This window comes from Lutra lutra, chromosome 13 (assembly GCF_902655055.1).
Source record: "Lutra lutra chromosome 13, mLutLut1.2, whole genome shotgun sequence".
In the NCBI taxonomy this organism is placed as follows: Eukaryota; Metazoa; Chordata; class Mammalia; order Carnivora; family Mustelidae; genus Lutra; species Lutra lutra.
This window is the reverse complement of record NC_062290.1, coordinates 64,416,166-64,438,769: the sequence shown is the minus strand read 5'-3', so window position 1 is coordinate 64,438,769 and position 22,604 is coordinate 64,416,166. Positions and strand designations below refer to the sequence as shown.

Below are 22,604 nucleotides of genomic sequence, written 5' to 3'. Positions count from 1 at the left end.
TTCCTTTAATTCTGATTTTTTTCTGTCACATTAATTGGATCGTGAGATCAGGTTTAATTTAGGTTTTGTAGTTCTGATTGCCCTGTTTGTCTTTATCAGAGGGAAGAATATTAGTTTGTGCCATTTGTGAAAAACCCATCAAGTGAGAACTGTTCATTTTAACTTTTGGAAAAGTATAGAATTGCTGTGCCCCTACCTTTTTTATTGCCCACTTAGTTTTTTAGGGTTGACTCGCACCCCACCCCTTGGCATTCTAATTGTATTTTTCCACTTGCTTTTGCTCATTCCTTACCTTTTCTGCCCCTAGTTTATTTACAGCTAGATTGGGGCACATAAGACACAAATGTGGAAAAGTAGTCTGCATTGTTATATAAAAATCTTGACGAGGGAGAAATTTTGGACTAAGAAATTTGGCTGAGTTTTAAGCAATATATTATATATGACCTGCTCTGCCAGGAACAGATTCACTTTACTTCTTTTGTCTCATCTTATTCTCAGAAGTATTCTGGCTTGGACAGTACATATGGGCATAATTTTAAGGACATTAGATATGTTGCTTATCATTTGTTCAAAGTGGACCCGTCAGTGGTTTTGCTACCTCTTTTAGCCACTGGGTGGCACAGTTGATTGCTGTTTTCACTGGGTTCAAAAGCATATTAGTTTGCTAACTACCATTTTGTACTACTTTACAATGTGTATTTCTGACTTTCTTGTAACCTCTAACCTTTTAATATTCCGTCCATAGTCCTTTGCTAATTGTGGAAAAAATACCCAAGGTATTTCCATCATTTTAACTCCCCAAATTTAAAGAAATATTAATAAATATAAACACAACTGTTTGAATAGTTTAAAAAAATTGTTTCTAGTTGAATTTAGAAACTCCTAATTTTGTCAGATATTTGTTTGATGAGCTGTGATAAAATTTGTAGCCTCAGCTTGTTGGATCTGATCATTCTCATCGTACCCCCACCCCTTTTTCTTGACATATCTAAGGCTGAAATTCGCTGTCATTTTCTAAGACTTGACTTGAAGAGAGTTTTAAAGGAATCACTGGAAACTGACCGCATAGCAGGAATCAGATAATCCTCATTTAATGAGAAGCTGCTTGACATTTAGCTATTTTCTATGTCCCCTACAGTCAGTACTTGAGCTGCACTATTATGAAGTAGGCCCAGTTACAGCTTTGCAAAATATAGGAACACATAATTATTGTAGAGTGGCTTTACAAGGAATATTTTTTACCTAATCAAGATAGTTTTTTAGGTAGAAAGCTGGAGCTTGTTTAAACTTAACTCATTTGAGTAAGCAAGGTAAGAATTTATAAAAAAGTAGCAGCTATACCAACTACTGAAAAGCAAAACTTCATTTTGGCTCCGTAGAGTCTGATTTTCAAGTGGTTTGGAAATTTTCTAGGTTACACTGTATGTATGGACCAACTATGCTTTTTCATGAAACTTTACATAAACATAAATATGTTTAGAAGTTAAATTTTCCATATTATGATACTTGAGCCCTTACATATAAAGTGAATATATACTACAGGTTTTTAAGTTATTAATGCAGATTTATTTTCAATAAAGAAAAATTGTTATATACTGTGCTCTTTTTCTAGAGTCTTCAACTTGGTCACTTCTGGTAATAATTCTCCCATTGTTTATTATAGATCATCGTTTTCTGGATGGAAGTATTCTGTTAAAGACTGGTTGATGAGTGACGTGGACTATTTCAGCTTCTTATTTTCAAACACTTACAGGTAAAGACATTCACCTGCCAAATTAAGGAAAAGCAAAACCTAGCATGAAAATTCAAAGATTTGCTGTCTTAGTGGTTTGGGTTTAAGTTTTGAAGATGATAATCTTTTTATCTTGAAATGATTTTATTGACTAATAAGTAGAAATCTTCCTCTATTGTCAGGCTCTTGAGGCAGGGATAAACATGATTTATGTTTAAATCTCTCAGAGTAGGAGTACTCTGGGGATTATTTGAATATCCTGTGATTATAGTTTTCTTTCTCATTTCTCAGCTTTATTGTCTTGGTTTACAGTGAATTGAATATACTTGACTTTAAAAAAAATTTTTTTTAAAGATTTTATTTGAGAGAGAGAGAGAGAGAACAAGTAGGGGGAGGGGCAGAGGGAGAGGGGGAACAGGCTCTGCTGAGCAGGACCCTGGGATCATGACCTGAGCCAAAGGCAGACACTTAACTGACTGAGCCACCCAGGAGCCCCTACTTGACTCTTTTTCAGATAGCCGTATGCAAACCCCCACTGCATACTTTAAAAAATTGATGAACAAATATCCATCTTAAACATGTTTAAAATGTTCAACTAGATACGAATGTAAATCAAGTTTCAATTAGCCATTTCTACATTCCATTGTTCTCAAAGCAAAATTAGTAAGATGAGTCTAGAAATGTTGTAAGCTAGATGTATAAGTATTGCTGTTGTTTTAAATGATTGTACGATTTCAGCATTTCTGTTTTATATTTGAATGATGAGATTATTGACATTTTCTGAAGACTTGAAGTTAGGAGACTTAATAGATAGGTTAAGTCAGACTCCGAAAAGAACTTGACAAGTGCTGATAATGAGCTAAATCCAGCGAGATAAATACTGCATACAAGATAAATGTGTTTATTTGGTATTCTGGATGTGCACATTGAGATGCGAGCATGGACTTTATGTTTTAATAGTATTACCAGTCAGAAGGTTTAGTGGTTTTGGAAAGCTCACTGGGAGTCAATAGTGTGATGTGGCCATCAAACTACATGAGGAGTCTTCAGGCTGTGTTCTGGAAATATAGTGATCTGAACATCGAATCGGACCACACTGCTGGTATTCTGATCGTTCTGAGCACTTGTTTTTCAGGAGACACTGTCAGGTTGTCTATGTAGGTTAGACCAGGGGTAAATAGGGGTGGTAAGAGAATCAAATTTTGTTGTATAAGGTGTAGTTAAAGGAACACACATGTAAAATCCAGAAAGGTTTAGGAGGGCTAGAGTAGTTTTAAAACATTTGAAGGGCTATTATATAAGAAACAGAAGAGATGATATATATGTGAAATCATATATCATTTTACTTAATTGATTGGTATTTTAAACCTACCATTAGAGGGAAAGCAATATGCCTTTCACTTTTTTAAAAAGTAAAAATTGGTGAAGTTCCAAATAGAAGGAGTATAACTTGTTTCTTGCTGTATCATACATGGGGTCAGATCACATTCTTTGTGTACATAATTATATGAATTTTACCGCCTCCATTGCTACCAATTCTTTAAAATATATGAAGTGAAGAAATTTTAAAAAAGCTTGAAGAAGAACTTGAAGGTACATGTCATGTCTGTTAAAAAAAAGAAGAATGTCATTTTGATTTGTGATTTATTTTTTAAATTGTCTTTCTTTATACCCAAATTAGGGTTTTCGAAAGAGGAGTTGACTTGGCTTCAGAGCCTTCGAGGAGTTCCTCATGTCATCCAGACACAGCTTTCCCCTGTGCTTCTTTACCTTACTGACTTGGATCAATTTTTACATCATTGGGATGTAACAGAGGTAATAGTGCATTTATTTATTTATTTATTTATTTTAAAGATTTTATTTATTTATTTGAGAGAGAGAGATCACAAGCAGACAGAGAGGCAGGCAGAGAGAGAGATAGAGAGAGAGAGGGAAGCAGGCTCCCTGCTGAGCAGAGGAGCCCGATGCGGGGCTCAATCCCAGGACCCTGAGATCATGACCTGAGCCAAAGGCAGCGGCTCAACCCACTGAGCCACCCAGGCGCCCGGTAATAGTGCATTTAAAGAGGAACTCATGATTATTAAAATTCTGTTAATCAACCACCAGTCGTTAGGATATATTAGGATCGCCTTATAGGAGATACTCTTAGAGATAAAGAGTAGTATAAGACATGACTCATGTTCTGAGAGTGCTTATGATCTTGGATAGGAGATTGTGTTCTAAAAAGAGGAGTGTTCATTACAGGTTGCACTACTAGAATAGAATAAATTTAGTGATTTGAATGGTAGAGACAATTTATTTTCTTTTAACTAGTACAGAATACGATAGATGGTTCTTTGGAAAAGGGAGAATTTGACTCAGGTGTTGAAGGATGAATTAGGCTATTTGGATTTGGTTTCCTAAAAAGTAGCGTTTTTTAAAACAGAAAGATTATTCTGCAGTTCCTTTGGTTTTGAGAATTAGTACATAGTTCGTTAATGTTAATTTAAAACCCTCACTTCCATTAAGTTCAACCTATAAAACTTATTTTTAAGATAAATAGAATGAATTTAAGCCATCTTTAAAAATGGGACTCCAGGGGCACCTTGGTGGCTCAGTGGGTTAAGCCTCTGCCTTCGGCTCAGGTCATGATCTCAGGGTCCTGGTATTGAGCCCCACATTGGGCCTCTCTGCTCCGCAGAAGTCTGCTCCCCCCGCCCCAACTCTGCCCTCCTGCCTCTCTGCCTACTTGTGATACCTGTCTGTTAAATAAATAAATAAAATCTTTAAAGAAAATAAATAAAAAATAAAAATGGGACTCTGGTTATATTTTATTCCTTTTACAAACTACTCAGTTAAAATTTTATTTTATTTATTATTTTAAAAAGATTTTATTTTTATTTGACAGACAGAGATCACAAGTAGGCAGAGAGGCAGGCAGAGAGAGAGGGGGGAAGCAGGCTCCTAGCTGAGCAGAGAGCCTGATGTGGGGCTCAATCCCCAGGATCCTGAGATCATGACCTGAGCCAAAGGCAGAGGCTTACCCACTGAGCCACCCAGGCGCCCCTCAGTTAAAATTTTAAACCATTAAAGTAACTTTTAAGTATAGTCACTAATTGCCAAGTAGTTCAGTTTTCTGACAAACTTTCACAAATGTTAAATATATATAATAAATGTAAATTATGATAAATCTTAGTAACTAAGTTTTGGTATTGCTTATAGTAAAAATCAAATTAAAATAACAAGTCTGGGGGTGCCTGGGTGGCTCAGTGGGTTAAAGCCTCTGCCTTTGGCTCAGGTCATGATCCCAGGGTCCTGGGATCGAGTCCTGCATCAGGCTCTCTGCTCGGCAGGGAGCCTGCTTCCTCCTCTCTCTCTGCCTGCCTCTCTGCCTACTTGTGATTGCTCTCTGTCAAATAAATAAATAAAATCTTAAAAAAAAAACCAAGCCTAATTCTAGGTAATTATATGTTTTAAATTGGGATTATTAGGCTGAACTTTTACCCTAATAAGCCAAATTGTCATTCATGTTAAAATATGTAAACTAAATATGCAAAAACATATTTATGCATGTGCAAAAATGCAAAATAATAAACATTGATGCTAAGGATTTGATTCTTTAAGACATTTCTATAATAATTAATTTCTATTATTTATTTCTTCAGTTTCTTTTCCTCCATGAAAATGCTTACTCAGTAGGAATGTACTTATGTCATCTCAAGTAATTTTGGTTTCGAATCTTTTATGCAAATTCTGATGTTATGTTCTCTGCTGGCTAATTTTCTTTAATTCAGAAGGCTTCTGGTGAGGACACTGACTATAATTTTTTCTTGTAGTTTATGACTGGTACTCCAAGGGCTTTGTTTTTTTTTTAAACCTGTTATTTTGTTTTAAATCTCTTTGTTATTGTTCTCAATAGGGTGGTCTCCAGATTCAAGCTTTGTGGTAGACCATTTGAATTTATTCAAACTGATCTATTATTTACTTCTTTCATTCTTTTCTGTATATCCTTAATGTTTTTCCTATCTGTTAGGACTGTACCTTTATAGGTAGACTCTGATCATAATACTTAAGTATGCCAGTTATATTATCTTCTCTTTATTGCCATAGTGCCTGGCACTGTGTTTATATGTAGGTTTTTAAAAAATAACTGGATTTAGGGGCGCCTGGGTGCCTCAGTCCTTAAGCGTCTGCCTTTGGCTCAGGTCATGATTCCAAGGTTGATCAAGATCGAGCCCTGTATCAGGCTCCGTGCTCAGTGGGGAGCCTGCTTCTCTCCCTATCCTCCTCCCTCTGCTTGTGTTCCTTCTCTCTCTCCTCTCACTGTCAAATAAATAAATCTAAACAACAACAACAAATAGATTTTAAATAGTGAAAAGAAATATGAATTGGTTTCGCATCTGAAACTTTTATCTACCCATGGTAAATGAAGAGAGCTAAAACAGGTCTCCTGAGGTTAAGGCCTTGAATACTGGATTGGTGGGTTTGGGCTTGCCAACAATAGTGTTTTTTCTTAAAACCACATTTTCTGGGGCGCCTGGGTGCTCAGTCAGTTAAGCAACTGCCTTCAGCTTGGGTCATGATTCCGGGGAGAGTCCGCATTGGGCTCCCAGATCAGTGGGGAGTCTGCTTCTCCCTCTGACCATCTCCCCTCTCATGCTTCGCCGCTATCTCTCTCTCTTGCAAATAAATAAAATCTTAAAGAAATATATTTTCTTTTTACAAGAGAGCGAGTGAGAGAGTGCATGAGTAGGCGGAGAGGCAGGGAGAGAGGGAGAAGTAGACTCCTGCTGATCAGGGACCCTAATGTGGGGCTTGATCCCAGGACCCTGAGATCATGACCTGAGCCTAAGGCAGAGGCTTTAACCCACTGAGCCACCCAGGCACCCCTAAATCAGACTTTTTTTAAAAGTAGTATTATTCACAAAATTTAATTCAGAATGGAAGATAATTTAAAAAAAAAAGTATTTTTGTCATTTCCCCCTCAGCCACCCATTTTTTTCTTCCCAGTTTCTAAATACATTCTTTCAGATATCTTTCTGTCTTCACAAGTGACTTAAATATATTATTTTTGTTTCTTTATAGAAAATAACATACTTTATCCACTGATCTGGACCTTGCATTTTCATTTAGTATTTTTGTGATTATTCCTTCCGAGCACTGAAGGAAGAATTATGTGACCTTCCTGTTAATGATGGAAACTGTAGTTAACAGGGAAGGATCACAAAGGAAACAGAAATCTCTGTACAGAGGTACCTTTTGTAATGGAATCGTCTATTCCAGAGCCAGTGAACGGTTTTAAGGTTAATATTGTCATTTACAAATATTGGATGATTGTAAAAGAATGTTTTTTTAACATGGATAAGCCCTGAATAATAATAATAATAAAACATAAATCCAGTTTAAGAAATAGAACATTTTTATTTTTAATATTTTTTTATTTTAGAGAGAGAATAGGGGGAGGGGCAGAGGGAGAGGATTCTAAGCAGACTCCTCACTGAGTATGGAGCCCCACATGGGGCTTGCTCCATGACCTGTGAGATCACCATCTGAGCTGAATCAAGTTAAGACACTTGACCAAGTGACCCACGCAGGCGGCCCCTGAACATTTTTATTTTTGAAACCCTTGTGTGTGTTTCTCCTTTCCGTTCAGAGTTAACAGTGTTTTAATTTTATCACACTCTTCTTCCTTTTAGTTTTACTATATTAGCGCATAACTCCAAACTATAATTTTTTTTTTTTTTTAAGATTTTATTTATTTATTTATTTGACAGACAGAGATCACAAGTAGGCAGAGAGAGAGAGGAGGAGGAGGAGGCAGGCTTCCCGCGAGCAGAGAGCCCGATGCGGGGCTCGATCCCAGGACCCTGGATCATGACCTGAGCCGAAGGCAGAGGCTTTAACTCACTGAGCCACCCAGGTGCCCCCAAACTATAATGTTTAGATTTACATTGTATTAAACTTTTTTAAAAGTGCAATATTTTCAGTAATTTGCTTTTTATTCAGTATACTCTTGGAAGTTACGTATGTTGTTAAGGCATGTGATGTAATGGGGTCTGGGTGTTATATAAGACTGATGAATCACTGAACTCTACCTCTGAAACTAATAAAACACTATGTGTTAATTAACTGAATTTAAATAAATTTAAAAAAATTTAAAGTTACTTAATGTGTAAGCAGTTCATTGTTTTCATTGCTGTGTGGTATACTGTTGTAGTAAGATATCATGATTCATTGCTTTCATAGTTGAGTATTTTTAGCATTCCATTTATCTCCACCATGGCATATAGCTGTGCCTCTTTGTTTTATGTTTTTAGGTGTTTGGTTTTTAACTTAGACAACCTACCTTCAAACTGTACTGTACTACTTCATATTATGATATAATGTGTAATAATATTTTATAAGGTCATTCCAATGTTGTTTTTTCTGTATGTGATGTCTTTTTTCTCTACATGTTTTTTCTTCCTACATGATTTCAAGATAATCATTTTATCACTTTCTCAGCAGTTTGATTGTATTTATGCCTTGGCATTGTTTATTTATGTAAGATTTTATTAATTTATTTGTCAGAGATAATGCCCATAAGTAGGAGGAGCAGTAGGCAGAGGGAGAAGCAGACTCCCTGCTGAGTAAGGAGCCCGATTCGGGCTCAATCCCAGGATTCTGGGATGATGACACAAGCAGAAGGCATACACTTAACTGACTAAGGCACCCGGCGTCCATTTTTTTTTTTTTTTTTTTAATACTTCATGTTTGCTGAATGTTTCTTTCTTTTTTTTTTTTTGAGATTTTATTTATTTATTTGACAGAGAGAGGTCACAAGCAGACAGAAAGGCAGGCAGAGAGAGAGAGGGAGAGAGGAAAGCAGGTTCCCCGCCGATCAGAGAGCCCGATGCGGGACTCGATCCCAGAACCCTGAGATCATGACCAGAGCCGAAGGCAGCGGCTTAACCCACTGAGCCACCCAGGCGCCCCTGAATGTTTCCTTTCTTAGGCTTAGAATTTACTGTGTTGGGAAAAATGTCAGTCATTCCTTCAAAAAAATGTTCTGGGTCCCCTTCTTTGGACTCCAGTTACATGTATGTAAGATTCTTGATATTTTCCTGTAGTCCTTGAGACATTTTAACACCTTTTCCCATGTCTCTTCAGAAAGTAAGCTGTGTCTTTAAGTTCCCTGATCTTTTGCATTATCTGATCTGGTCTTAAATCCAACCAAAGATTTAAGTTTTTTTTTTTTTTTTTTTTTTTTTAGAGCAAATCTAAGTTCACAGAAAAATGAACAGGTATTTCCCTTATACAGTCCTTCCTTCTCCACATGCATAGCCTCCATTATCAACATCCCCCACCAGAGTGCTACATTGTTATAATTAATGATTTTATATTGATGTAATTACTCGAAGTCCACAGTTTACATTATGGTTCACTCTTGGTATTACACATTTTATAGATCTGGACAAGTGTGTAATGCCACATTATCTATTAATCTCTTACAGAGTGTCTTTTGCCCCAAAATCCTCTGTGCTCTGCCTGCTCATCCTCTATGCTTCCCAACCCCTGACACCACTAATGTTCTATTTTTTCCCCGTCTACAGTTTTGCCTTTTCCAGAATGTCTTATATTGGAAGTGTACAGATATAGCCTCTTTAGAATGTTACTTTCACTTAGTAATATTCTTTAAGATTCCTCCATGTTTTTCATGGCTTCATAGCTCATTTCTTTTAGTGCTGAATAATAACGTATTGATATACCAGTTTATCTGTTCACGGAATGAAGAACATCTGTTTTGTTTCCAAATTCTGGTAATTATGAATAAAGCTGTATAAGCTTACAAACATCCATGTGTAGGTTTTATTTAGACATGTTTTCAACTCCTTTGGGTTAATACCAAGAAAACGGTTGCTGGATCATATGGTAAGAGTGTGTTTAATTTTGTAAGAAACACCACACTGTGTTCCAAAGTGGTTGTGCTGTTTTGCAATCTTATCAGCAGTGAATGAGTTTCTGTTGCTCCAGATCCTTGCCAGCATTTGGTGTCAGTGTTTGGATTTTGGTCATTCTAATAGATGTGTAGCTTCTCATAATTAATTTTTGATTTCCCTGATAACATACGATGTGGAGCATCTTTTTAGATTTATTTGCATACGTCTTTGGTGAAATATCTGTTATGGTCTTTGGCCCATATTATTTTATTTATATTTATTTACAATTATTTTAACTGGGTTGTTTTCTTGTTAAGTTTTAAGTGTTCTTTGAATATTTTAGGTAACAATACTTGGTTATATGTCTTTTGCAAAGGTATTCTCCCAGTCTGTGGCTTGTCTGTTCATACTGTTGACATTATCTTTTGCAGAGCAGAATTTTTTAATTTTAATGAAGACCAGCTTATCATTTATTTCTTTCCTGCATTGTGCCTTTGGTGTTGTATCTAAAAAGTCATCACCATGCTTAAGGTCATTTAGATTTTTCCTCCTATGTTATCGTCTAAGTCAGTTATAGTTTTGTATTTTGCATTTTACATTTAGGTCTGTTATCCATTCTGAGTTAGTTTTTGTGCAAAGTCCAGATTAATTTACATATGGATTGTTGAAAAGTCTATCTTTGCTTCATTGTCAAAGATCCCTTGACTCTATGGGTCTGTCTATTGCTGGGTTCTCTATTCTGTTCCATTAATCTCTTTGTTCTTTCACCAGTACTGTCGTATCTTGATTACTATAGCTTTATAGTGATCATGAAGTTGGGTAGTGTCAATCCTTTAACTTTGTTTTTTTCCTTCAATACTGTTCTGGGTTTTTGCCTATCTAAATAAACTTCTAGAATCAATTTGTTGATATCCACAAATGATTTACTGGAATTTTGATTGGATTTGCATTAAATCTGTAGATGAAGTTGGGAAGAACTGACATCATGATTGAGTATTTCTATCCTATGAACATGAAATACCTCCATTTCTTTAATTCTTCGATTTCATTCATCAGAATTTTGTAGTTTTCCTCATACACATCTTGTACATATTTTGTTAGGTTTATTTCTATGTATTTCTGTTTTTTGGGGTGCTATATAAACTTAATTTCAAATTCTGTTTGTTCATTGCTGGTTTTTTTCATTGCTATTTGGAAAGTTTTTATATATTCACATTGTATCCTGTAACCTCGCTATAATTACTTATTCCAGGAACTTATTTTTTAAATATTATTTTCATTAAAATATAATGTATTATTTGCCCCAGGGGTACAGGCGTGTGAATCATCAGGCTTACACACTTTACAGCACTCACCATTATTCCAGGAATTTTTTTTTGTCAGTCGTTTAAGATTTTCTACATAGACAGTCATGTCATTTATGAACAGAGACCAGCAAGTGAATTTTAAATTTTAGATAATGTATTTTTTTTTATCTCTGCTTTTTTCTTTAACAAGTTCTTTTTTTTTCTTTAAGTACTCTCCATACCCAACATGGGGCTCGAACCCACAACCCCAAGATCAAGAGTCACATGCTCTACCAGCTGAGCCAGGCACACGCTTCTTCTGTATCTAAAATATGTAATAATAATTGTTTTAAAGTTCTTACCTGCTAATTCTCTCGTGTCATTTGTATTGATTGTTTTTTTTTTCTCCTGGTTACGTAGCATATTTTCAAGCTCCTTGTCATGCTTATTAGTTTTTGAGTGCATGTTGGACAGTGGAGATTGTATGTGTTAGACATGTTGGAGTGTTTTGTTTTGTTCTGGGAGGCAGTCAAGTTACTGGAGTATCAGCTTCATCCTTTTGAGACTTGTTTTTAAGTTTTGTCAGGGTGGTTTATTAGAACAAGTAGCCTTTACTAAGTCAAGGATCAATAAATTACAGCTTTAGACCGAAACCAGTTGGGCCCTGTTTTTGTAGCACCCTGAAACTAAGAGTGGTGTTTACTTTTTTTTTTTAACAACTGTTAAAACAAAAAATCCCCACAAGAATATGACAGAATATGTGTGAGCCCTGAGAAGCCTAAAATATCTGCTATTTGGCCCTTTACAGAAAAAACTTACCAACCCTGCCATTGTGCTAATTTATTGCTACTATTAGTGTTCACATTCTGAGCGCCATCTGAATAAACCTAGTCTTCTGTGAAGACTCTGTTTTGGTTGGTTAGAGCTTAAACATCTCTCTGCTGTCTTTGAGCTTTGGGAATTGTTTTGCTCATAACTCCTGTTTATTCTTTGGCCTTGTAGAATTTCACCTTGCACATGCACAGCTTTGTTTTTAGCAATATATCAGGATACTAGAGCTCTCTCTCAGCAAGAGGATAAGAGTTTGGCTTCGTCAAATGGTGTGTAGTGGAGGACAGAAAATCCTGCCAACCTTTTGACTGTCTTGTAAGACTGATTTTGAGGGCGCCTGGGTGGCTCAGTGGGATGAGCATCTGCCCTCGGCTCAGGTCATGATCTCAGGGTCCTGGGATTGAGCCCCGAGTTGGACTCCCTGCTCAGCAGGGAGTCTGCTTCTCCCTCTCCCTTTGCCTGCCACTCTGGCTACTTCTGATCTCACTTTCTCTCTGTGTCAAATAAATTAAAAAAAAAAATGACGAAGAAGTGTTAGGAACATGCCATTTCTGTATATATTCTGGTGAAATTAGGTAGAAAAATATTTCCACTTAGAAATTAAATATATAAAACCTCCTTAAGAAAAAGAAGTTCATGGGCGCCTGGGTGGCTCAATGGGTTAAGCCTCTGCCTTCGGCTCAGGTCATGATCTCAGGGTCTTAGGATTGAGGCCCATATCAGGCCCTCTGCTCGGCAGGGTGCCTGCCTCCTCCTCTCTCTCTGCCTGCCTCTCTGCCTACTTGTGAACTCTCTCTGTCAAATAATAAGATCTTTAAAAAAGAAAAAAGAATAAGAAGTTCTTTATTTGTATATTTTTCCAAAAAAAAAAAAAAAAAACCCCTTAATTTCCACATTGGACCAGATTATCATGCTTGTTCTGGAACTCTGCAGTATAAAGTCAGAGTTCTGATACATGTAGGTTTCTGTTAACAGTAATGTGCAAACATGAGGACTGTATATGTTTATGTTGGTGAGTGTGCATGTACATGTATTTATGTTAATATTTATTTGCCTTTATCTTGAAACAAATTCAAACTTAGAGAAAAATTACAACTACAGTACAAAGAACTTTTTCTTTTTTTTTTTTTTAAGATTTTATTTATCTGAGAGAGAAAGAGAGGTAGGGATAGAGAGAGAGAGAGCACAAGGGCTGGAGAGGGAGAAGCAGGCTCCCCTCTGAGTTGGGAGCCCGACGTGAGGCTCAATCCCAGGATCCTGGGACCATGACCCTTAACTGACTGAGCCACGCAGGCTCCCCCAAAGAACTTCTTATTTTTCATAGACTGACATAATGCCCATAGCCCATACTTTGGCTTGTATATCTCATAAAGCATTCCATTATATAACCACAATCTGGTCCTCAAAATTAGGAAATTAAGATTGGTATGTTATTGTCATTTAATCCTCAAACCTCAGTCATGTTTGCCAGTTGTCCCAGTAATTGTTTGTTTGTTTGTTTTAAAGTAAGCTCTCTGCCTAGTTTGGGACTTGAACTCATGACCCTGAGATCAAGAGTCACATACTCTGCTGACTGAATAAGCCAGGTGCCCCTCAGTAATGTTCTTTATAGCAAAAGAAAACACCCCAAATTATTTGTAGCATTTAGTTGTAATCACGGTTTTTAATCTCCTTCAATTTGGTGTAGTGCCTCAGTGTTTCCTTGTCTTTTGTTGACCTTGACACTTTGAAGAACATTGGGACAGTTATTTTGTAAAATTTTCATCCCATTTGGGTTTATGTTCCCCCATGGTTAGATTCAGGCTATATAAATTTGGTAGGAATATGACAAAAATGAAGGTTTTCTGATTGCATCTTGTCTGGTGGTGCAACGTTTAAATTTGTCCCATTACATATATACTCGCTTTGATCACTTGATTAAGTGCTGTCTGCCCATTTCTCCACTATTTACTTTTTCTCCTTTGTAATTAATAATTCATGAGGAGATACTTGGAAACTATTAATATTCCAGACATTTTTTTATTAGTCTTCATTTATTAATTTGTGTTTATATGGTTTCCTGTTTTACTCAGTGAGTCACTATAAAATTTAGTGGCTTCTTTGTTCTTTTGACATGTGCTCATTCTTAGTTCTTCCTTACTTTCTTGTTCCACAGATTGTTCCAGATTCGTATTTTATTTTCCCTGTCCCAACCTTGCAGTCAGGTATTTTTTTAAGAAGCCCAGTTTTCCTTTAAATGAAGAATGGTATTTTGAAACTAACTTCAGGACTTTCGATGTGGTCATTGCTATTGGACCTTGGTGCTCCCAAACTGTCATGGACAGAAATCAGCAATTTAACACCACAGGGTTCATTCTAGTTGTCTTCTTTTCTTTGTGCCTTTCTTTTCTGAAGGTGAGAACCCTGGCTTCTGTTATACTTAATATAATTTACTTGATCAGTTTCTTTGTCTATAATTAATCTCTTTTTGGTGCCACCTTTGTCCCATGTAGGCATCTTTCTGACCCCATTTGAACTCCCACACTGGGGACAGTCTGTCTCTGTTTTTTCATGAATGGCCTTCCGTGGGTCATTGCTGCTCTCCAGCCTACTTCGGTGCTGATGTTTATCTGATGCGGCCCCACCTAATGGCTTTTGAGTGAAATTGTTGCAGGAGGGAAGAGGTGGTGGAAAGGAAAGGATTAAATGGACATTTAATAGCAAATGGGACTTTTCAGATGTGATTTATCCTTTATTAATGAAAATATTCATGGCTTGTTGTGAAATAGGACAATGGCCTTAGAAATATGTTGTTTACATTGTTACTTAAAAGCATAAAAGAAAATAAAAACTGCCTGTGAAAGCTGTGGGTGCTATTAATTTATAGGAGGTTTTATAGAAAAATAATGCATGGAGCTGTTGATTTTTCAGGGTTGATTGACAGTACCCTTGAATTTAGTTTGACTATCTTTTTGCTAGAATGATACTCTTTAATTTTATTTTTTAAATTAACATATAATGTTTTGTTTCAGGGGTACAGGTATGTGATTCATCAGTCTTACACAACACCCAGTGCTCTAGAGTGATATTCTTATTTCCACCAGTCTTGTTGTTGGTTTTGCATGTGATTCTTTCACATATTTCACTTTGGCACTGCATTCCATCAGCTCTGGAATTGTATAATGATGTCTCTGAAGGACTTGATGTCCTTCCCTCCTCTTGTTTCCTTGAGAACTTGTAAAAATATGAAGGATTTGACTCCCCACTTTCCTTATATTTTCTTTTTCTGTGGACTGGTCTCTTCCTTTTTTACCTTTGGGGAATAGGAGGCAGCATTGTAATTAATTTGAACAGGATATTGGTAGTTTCTAGATCGTGTTTTTCTGTAGGGATATGGAAATGGGAAATTGAAATGGAAAAATGGCTTTTTTCATCCCTTCATTCACATCATTCAGATCTTTTTGTTGTAGCGTTTGTTAGTAGAAATATAGTCTCTAATTTGATGGATTGAAGCTACTTATTTCAGGGCTATGAGAGGAGTTTCTTGGTCTTTTATTCCTGTGCCTGGCACCTGATAGGACTAGCTCAGTGTCCAGTAAATGTTTAATTAATGAACTGTTTGGAAAATTAGCACATATATGAGATTTAGTTGTTTTACTTTTGACATTTGCATCTTCAGAGTAATTTTTTTTTAAAGATTTTATTTATTTAATTGACATAGACAGCGAGAGAGGGAACACAAGCAGGGGGAGTGGGAGAGGGAGAAGCAGACTTCCCTCTGAGCAGGGAGCCCGATGTGGGACTCTATCCCAGGACCCTGGAATCATGACCTGAGCCGAAGGCAGACGCTTAACGACTGAGCCACCCAGGCACCCCCAGAGTAATTTTTTGATAAGTTTCCTGTTACATGATAGGGCAAGTAGGTTAAAATAAAAATTGTAGAGCTTGTTTCTGATGTAAAATGTCCCAATTTAGTTACTGGTTTTTTCCTTTTCTGACAGACAGTTTGTCACAGTTTATTGGTTATTCCTGCCCGAAGCCAGAGCTTTGACATCCTGCAGAGTGCCATCAGTAAGCATTTGGTAAATATACTTAAATTTTGTTTTTTGTTTTGCTACTCAAAAAAGCAAAGAGAATCTAGAGAATCCTTGATTAATAGTGGGTTTGCCATAGGTGAGGAAAGAATGATTGTCCAGAATTCTAAGCTTAATAATTCCATGGCCTTTTAGCATAATGTTGATAAGAACTGGGAAATCTTGATGTTTTCCCTAGCTGTTACTAATTAATTCTGTGACCTTGGGAAATTCCCCCTTTTCCAGTACCTTACTTTCTGCATCTGCAGTGAAGAGCTCTAAAATTATACCTCAGATTCTTCTGACTTGTAATGCTTTAATTAACATGTACTTGGTATTGGTGTATTGGGAATCCAGCATCCAGACTGGGGTCTAACCTATACCTTAAGGATTTGGGTTCTAAAGTAGGGATGTAACCTAACAGTTTGCTCAGGGCTTGGTCACTAGAAGCAGTAAGCTCAGCCTTGAGATTATTTTGTCTTCTGGGCAGTTGGTGTTCCTTATTCCCATTGGGTATGTCTGGGTTTTGCTTTTTAACTTCCTCCAACATTTATACTTGGATCTTTGGCTTATTATAATTTTTATTATAATTATTATAATAGTGCAAGGGATGGCTCCCACATTTTACCTTCTAGGCCCTCTTACTTGTTCGGGTAATTTTATAGGCACATTCCAACCCCCTATTCTCCTTTAAAATGTTAACTTCCCTTAAGCTGGAAGAATACTATTTTGAATTCCCAGTACTTTTCTTTCTGCTATCGAACTTCCAGTCTTTATCTGTTGTGTCTTTTCATCTCCCCTCCAGATATTTATGTCTTTCTTTGACTACATTCATTATTCTAGTTAAAAGATCAACACGATTGTCAGTCTTGGCCACTATATTCAGACAGCCTGATCAGAGCCTGTAGACTTTCATGATGACTCAACAATAGTTTCCAGGAGATTTAAACCACGCGTATATAACAATTATAAGTTAGAGTACACCTTAATGAAAGTTTACAGTAGAGTCCAGATGAATACATATACCACGATGTCCCTTATCGAGGTTTTGGGGCAGTGAATCAGTCAAGTGTTCAGTATAGTGATGTCTTACTCCGGGGTGTTTTACTTAGTCATGTCTGAATGAGTAGCTAAATGAAAGGGCAGGGTAACGCTAATTGTAAAATGAACTCTGGTTTGTACATCTAATTACCTGGGGTAGGGGTGGTGCCAGATATTAGAGTTTTCTAGTCTGAAGAATCTAATAAAGATCACGTGAATGTGATTGTTGGTATCAAGAGTTTTTGGAGGGTGCATGAGATAATCCTTTCAAATGATGGCATTTCTGACCATCAGAAATTGTAATGTCTTGAAGATTTTAGTAGACTTTGTCATGGAAGGGAGACAGTGGATTAGGTTAGTATTTCTTGAGTTGGCATGCTTTCAAAGTTATTTAATACAGTAATTGAACTCAAGGGAAAACAGGACTTTAAGGTATGGCGGGTGGCATGTATTATGTATGTACTGTTTCTCAGTAGAAGTGATGTTAGGTTAACTCTCCAGTTAATGGGGTTTGGTTTTATCCTGGAGAGAGGGACTGTTCCAAGGAGGTCATTAATCTCATTTTTCTCTGCCTAGGTTGGGCTGACTGTAATTCCTGACAGTACAGCTGGCTGTGTTTTGGGTGTTATCTGTAAGCTCCTGGACCATACGTGTGTACTTAGTGAGACTCTCCTGCCATTTCTGGCTTCTTGTTGCTACAGTCTTCTTTATTTTCTGCTCACTTTAGAGAAAGGAGAAGCAGAACATCTAAGAAAGAGGTAATAGTTTTTGTATTCTTCAACTTTAATTTTTTTCATACCTACCTCTCCAACAAAATAAATAAGAATAAAATGTAAAATTTAAAAAATTAAAACAGAGTAAAAGAAAATTAGATTTGCGAAATATCCTAAATTCTCTTTTAGAATTTGTGTGAACCTAAGTGCCATTTTCTTTGTTCTTTTTTAAATTCCTATTGTGATGAGAATTTTTAGTTTTTGTTTTTTCTTTTAAGCTACAAATTTGAAAAACTAGATGGCATAAAGTTTTTTGGGAGCTTTCCTTATTAATGTTGTAGGTCTAGCAAGAAAAAAAAATTCTAACCTTTAGAAGAATGCACTTATTAAATAAGTATAAGCCTTTGCATTTTGTTTTGGGCTTTGTTAGAGCTAACCAGAGTAGAATTTTTAAATTCTTCGATTTAAGGAAAATTTTCTAAGATGCTAGTTTGTATTAGTTACTACCTTAGCTCTTATATAGTGCAGCTATTATATATAGCTCTTCAGACTAAAGTTTCTAGCATAGTTTGGAATATTTCACTTTAAAAAAGTATTCTCATGTTAAATTAAATGTCAAGTTATTTTAACATTATTATTAACATAATATTTTATTTTTTTTTAAGATTTATTTATTCATTTGACAGACAGAGATCACAAGCAGGCAGAGAGAGAGAGAGGAAAGCAGGCTCCCCGATGAGCAGAGAGCCGGACGCGGGGCTCGATCCCAGGACCCTGGGATCATGACCCGAGCCAAAGGCAGAGGCTCACCCCACTGAGCCACCCAGGCGCCCCTAACATAATATTTTAACATTAAAATGTTAAATGTTAAAGTATTCTATGTTCTTGGTATGCCTGTTAAATTTTTTTTATAGAAATCTAGACTTTATAGAAATACAAATTTTTAAAATATCTAATATCAGTATAAGAAATAAGTATAAGAACATAATTGCTGTTAACATTTTTATATATTTTTCTAGTTTTTTTTTAACTTTTATGTATCATAAAAATAAATGCATATATATATATGTATGTATGAAACATTTATATAGTTTAAAGAGTAAGTATAAATTGAATATCCATTTAACCAGTCTCCAGGTTCAGAAATACACCATCAGCACACACTTAGTGTACCCTCTATAGTTACCTTTCTCTCCTGCACACCCCAGAGATCATTTTTGTGTGTTAAATAACAAAAATTCAACCTAGGAAATTTTAAGATCTGATTGGCTTTGTTAATTGATTCATTAATTGGGCAGCATTCCATCTGGCAAGTAGAGAGGGGAGCTCTCAAGGGCTATGTAAAGTTTTTTTTAAGGTAAACAGAGAGTGGGAAAAAGGAAATTACTAGCAAAGAATCCATTGTTTAGGCAGGGTGGTCCTCCCAAGGGGAATGGAAGAAGTCTATAAGTAATTTTTCCTCATGTTGACCAGGAAGTTCCCATGTAAACTAGTTAAAGGTTAGGTTTCTAAGGGGTTGAAACTGCAGTTAGGTTAGGTATTAAGTCTTGGTTTGCTGACTTGGGGCTTTCACCTAAGTGATGCCATTTTGAGCCTGTGATTTGTTTTTAATATGTGTTAATTATTTTCTTGCCTTTTTATTAAAAATTACATGTGCGTTTATAAACAATCCAATTTTTGTTCTTATTTTTTGTGATTTGGTATCATTTGTGAGTCATTCATGTTGATTCAGAAATCTTCATTTTTTTTTTTTCTCTGTATCAGGGCTTAAGCAGACTTCTTTTTCTAAAGAGTCAGATAGTAAATAGTTTAGTTTTTTCATGCCATAAAGTCTCTGACTTGTCAGTCAGAATTATTCAGTACTGCTGTGGCAGTAGGAAAGCTGCAACAGAGAACATGTAAAGGACTGGGTGTGGCTGTTTCAGTATCACTGTTTATAAATACTGCCTGTGACTATGATTGGCTGTGATTTATCCACTATACCTCCTCTATAGTATTTTGTTACATGAATGTACAATAACTTAACCCATTTTACTGTCAACAGACACTTAAATTTTTTTTTTTTGCTAAGTGTGCATGTTTAAAATGGACTTTACTTTAGATTCTATAATTTATACATAAATACAGATTTGATGATGATTTTCTTACATATCATTAGACTTTAGGTCTGATAGGTCAAGAACAGGCCTTAGGAATCCCAAGGAACTTCTTAGGGTTCAAAAAATTTTATAATAATTTATGAAATGTGTATATGTTGCTATTTGTTATTTCCTGTCATTGAAGTAACAGCCCCTTTATTGAATACTTTGATGAGAACTTTTAAAGATCTTTTGTAATTTCTTATGGAGAAACATCCCACTTTTGACTTTCTGTGGCTGGATGGAACAAAGTTCAGTGTATGAAATATTTTTTACCTGTTTAAAATGCCTAGTTTTAAATGTTTTATGCTAGATATTGAAACAGTTGGTATTTCCAGAACTCTGTGCATCTCTTGGGGTAACATTATTTAGTCACAAAGATGTGTTGCCAGCCAGAATCTTAGGTGCTTAAATTCCCTTTTGGGCTACTCTTGTCTTTCCAGAGAAGGTGTTTGTAAGGTTATAAATGATGAGAATGCCAGTCAAATTACTAGGAGGCTTTGATTTCACAAGAGCTGGCCGAAACATCAGGCTTGACCAGTCAGTTTGAGTTGTTAAAAACCGTGGCCACTGGACTTTGAAGAAACTATGGTCATCTTCTAGACTAATTGTTAGTAATGAAAAATCTGCTGTCACTGAGCCCTCTTAGTTGTAGATAGTAATCTATTCTCTGCAGTTTTACTATTTTCTCCTTAACTTTTGTGGTGTTGCAGATACAAGTGTGTCCTTATGTGGGTTTGTTGTTACCTGCCTCTTGAGACTTAGTGTACTCTTCGATCTGAAGACTGGGTGTTTTTTCTTCAGGTCTGGGAAGTGCTCTTATCATTTCTGTTACCTCCCTGTTTTTTTCTCTTCTTTCCTACAGCCTCTAAATGAAGGGAGCTTCTCAATCTGTCCTCTACCTCTGAAACATCTTCCACTTTGTTGTATGTTTTATTTAACTCCATCGAGTTTTAATTTCATCAGCCCTATTATTTTCTTTTCTTTGCTCTGTTGTGGGTCTTTACTTGGCTTTTTGTCATTCTTGTTTTTCATGATTTATTGGTATTACTTTAAAGTTCCTGTCAGTTCTGTTTTTTCTTTTATTCTCTGGCATGGCAATTCTCCCTCATGTAGGGAAGCAGGTGAGGCTCTGGAAATTTTTTCATGGGGTTGAACAAACTCATGGTTTGGATTGTATACTTTTTCTCTGAGTGGATCTTATGAGAGTTTGGTGCAGATTATGGAGACCTCCCTGTGGGTGAGTTTTACATGTGCATTGTCCTGCCTTCCAGCTATATACAGGGAGCCCAGTTCTAGCTCCCTGCCTCCCACATCTAGGGCCTGAAGTCTCAGCTTCCAACACTTAGCTATTGAAAGCCCAGCCCTAAAATCCCATATCCAGTTCTGTACCTCTGTTGGGTTCTCTTTATCTGACTACTATAGTGGTTTCTGGCACGTAGAGATTTCACCCATTCTGGCTTTTGAATTTGGATGTGTTTTGTTTTGTTTTGTTTTGTTTTGTTTTGAAGTATTTTATGTGTATTTCTCTGTGTTTGGAGTAGAAGGTGGGGGAGGCTGCTGTTACCTATTTAGAATATGTCAGAAGTTTGTGAAGTTATCTGAACTCCTTAAAATTGTATACAAAATACTGAACTTTTCATTAGTTTCTTGAGAATGGTTTTTAGAACTACGGTTTTGAGTTCTGAAACCTTAATTTCATTGGTCCCCGTTCTTTTTTTTTTTTTTTTAAGATTTTCTTTATTTGAGAGTGCATGTATGCACAAGAGAGAGCAGGAGTGTGGCGGGGGGAGGGCCAGAGGGAGAAGGAGAAGCAGACTCCTCCTTGAGCAGGAAGCTGGCTGCAGGGCTCCATCCCAGTACTCTGAGATCATGACCTGAGCTGAAGGCAGACACCTAACTGACTGAGCCACCCAAATGACCCCCAGTTCTGTCCTTTAAATACTTTAGCATGCATACACTTAGAATGAGTACACTCATGACAACTCTTAGAAAACCCTAGGAATGGCTGTTCGTATGGTATTTCTTCTTCTTGCCTGTGGAATCCAGGTCTCTTGTATTTCTTTTTGGCTTAACAATTTTTTTTTTTTTTAAAGATTTTATTTATTTATTTGACAGAGAGAAATCACAAGTAAGCAGAGAGGCAGGCAGAGAGAGAGGAGGAAGCAGGCTCCCTGCTGAGTAGAAAGCCCGATGTGGGGCTCGAACCCAGGACCTGGGATCATGACCTGAGCCGAAGGCAGCGGCTTAACCCACTGAGCCACCCAGGCGCCCCTGGCTTAACAATTTTTAATTGTGTATTTTAAAGTGGAGTTGTAAACTTTATTGATCTATTCCACTGTACTTATATTTAGTATTGTGTAGAATTCATGAGCTTTTTTTTTTTTTTTTTTTAAGATTTTATTTATTTATTTGACAGAGAGAGAAGGAAACAGGCTCCCTGCTGAGCAGAGAGCCCAATGCGGGACTCGATCCCAGGACCCCAAGATCATGACTTGAGCTGAAGGCAGAGGCTTTAACCCACTGAGCCACCCAGGCGCCCTTCCTGAGCCCTTTTAGCATAGTTTTGCTCAGCAATTATTTGAAATCCACTCAAGTTAAAATAGAAAATGAGTATTGGAGCATACAGGGGTAACTTAGAAAACCCAAGGGCTAGGAATTGTGGAAGCAGGAACTGAAACTCCTTAGGAGCCAAAGTAGTTCTCTCTACATTTTCTTCTAGATTGTGTAGTGTTTATCTCTGTGCCTTTGCCTCCTTATTAGCTGTGTCTGCAATCTGGCTTTTTTCTCCCTGCATGTGGCTCTACTAACCTGGCTATACATGAGTCAACAGGGTGAATAAAGTCTCCAAATAAGAGGGTCTGGTTCGCTTAGAAGGATTCAGTATCCACCTTTGATGCAGTTGCTGTATAT

At 36.7% G+C, this 22,604-nt stretch overlaps 1 protein-coding gene across 1 annotated transcript in view; it reads left to right on the top strand.

Annotated features, from left to right (window-relative positions):
* The window catches only part of TEX10 (testis expressed 10), a 63,726-nt gene that overhangs the window by 38,272 nt on the left and 2,850 nt on the right, over nucleotides 1-22,604 (top strand). Inside the window, 5 exon segments of the mRNA XM_047699052.1 lie at nucleotides 1,664-1,742; nucleotides 1,744-1,753; nucleotides 3,414-3,547; nucleotides 15,728-15,808; nucleotides 17,417-17,598. Of these exon segments, the coding sequence (XP_047555008.1) occupies nucleotides 1,664-1,742; nucleotides 1,744-1,753; nucleotides 3,414-3,547; nucleotides 15,728-15,808; nucleotides 17,417-17,598 (486 nt within the window).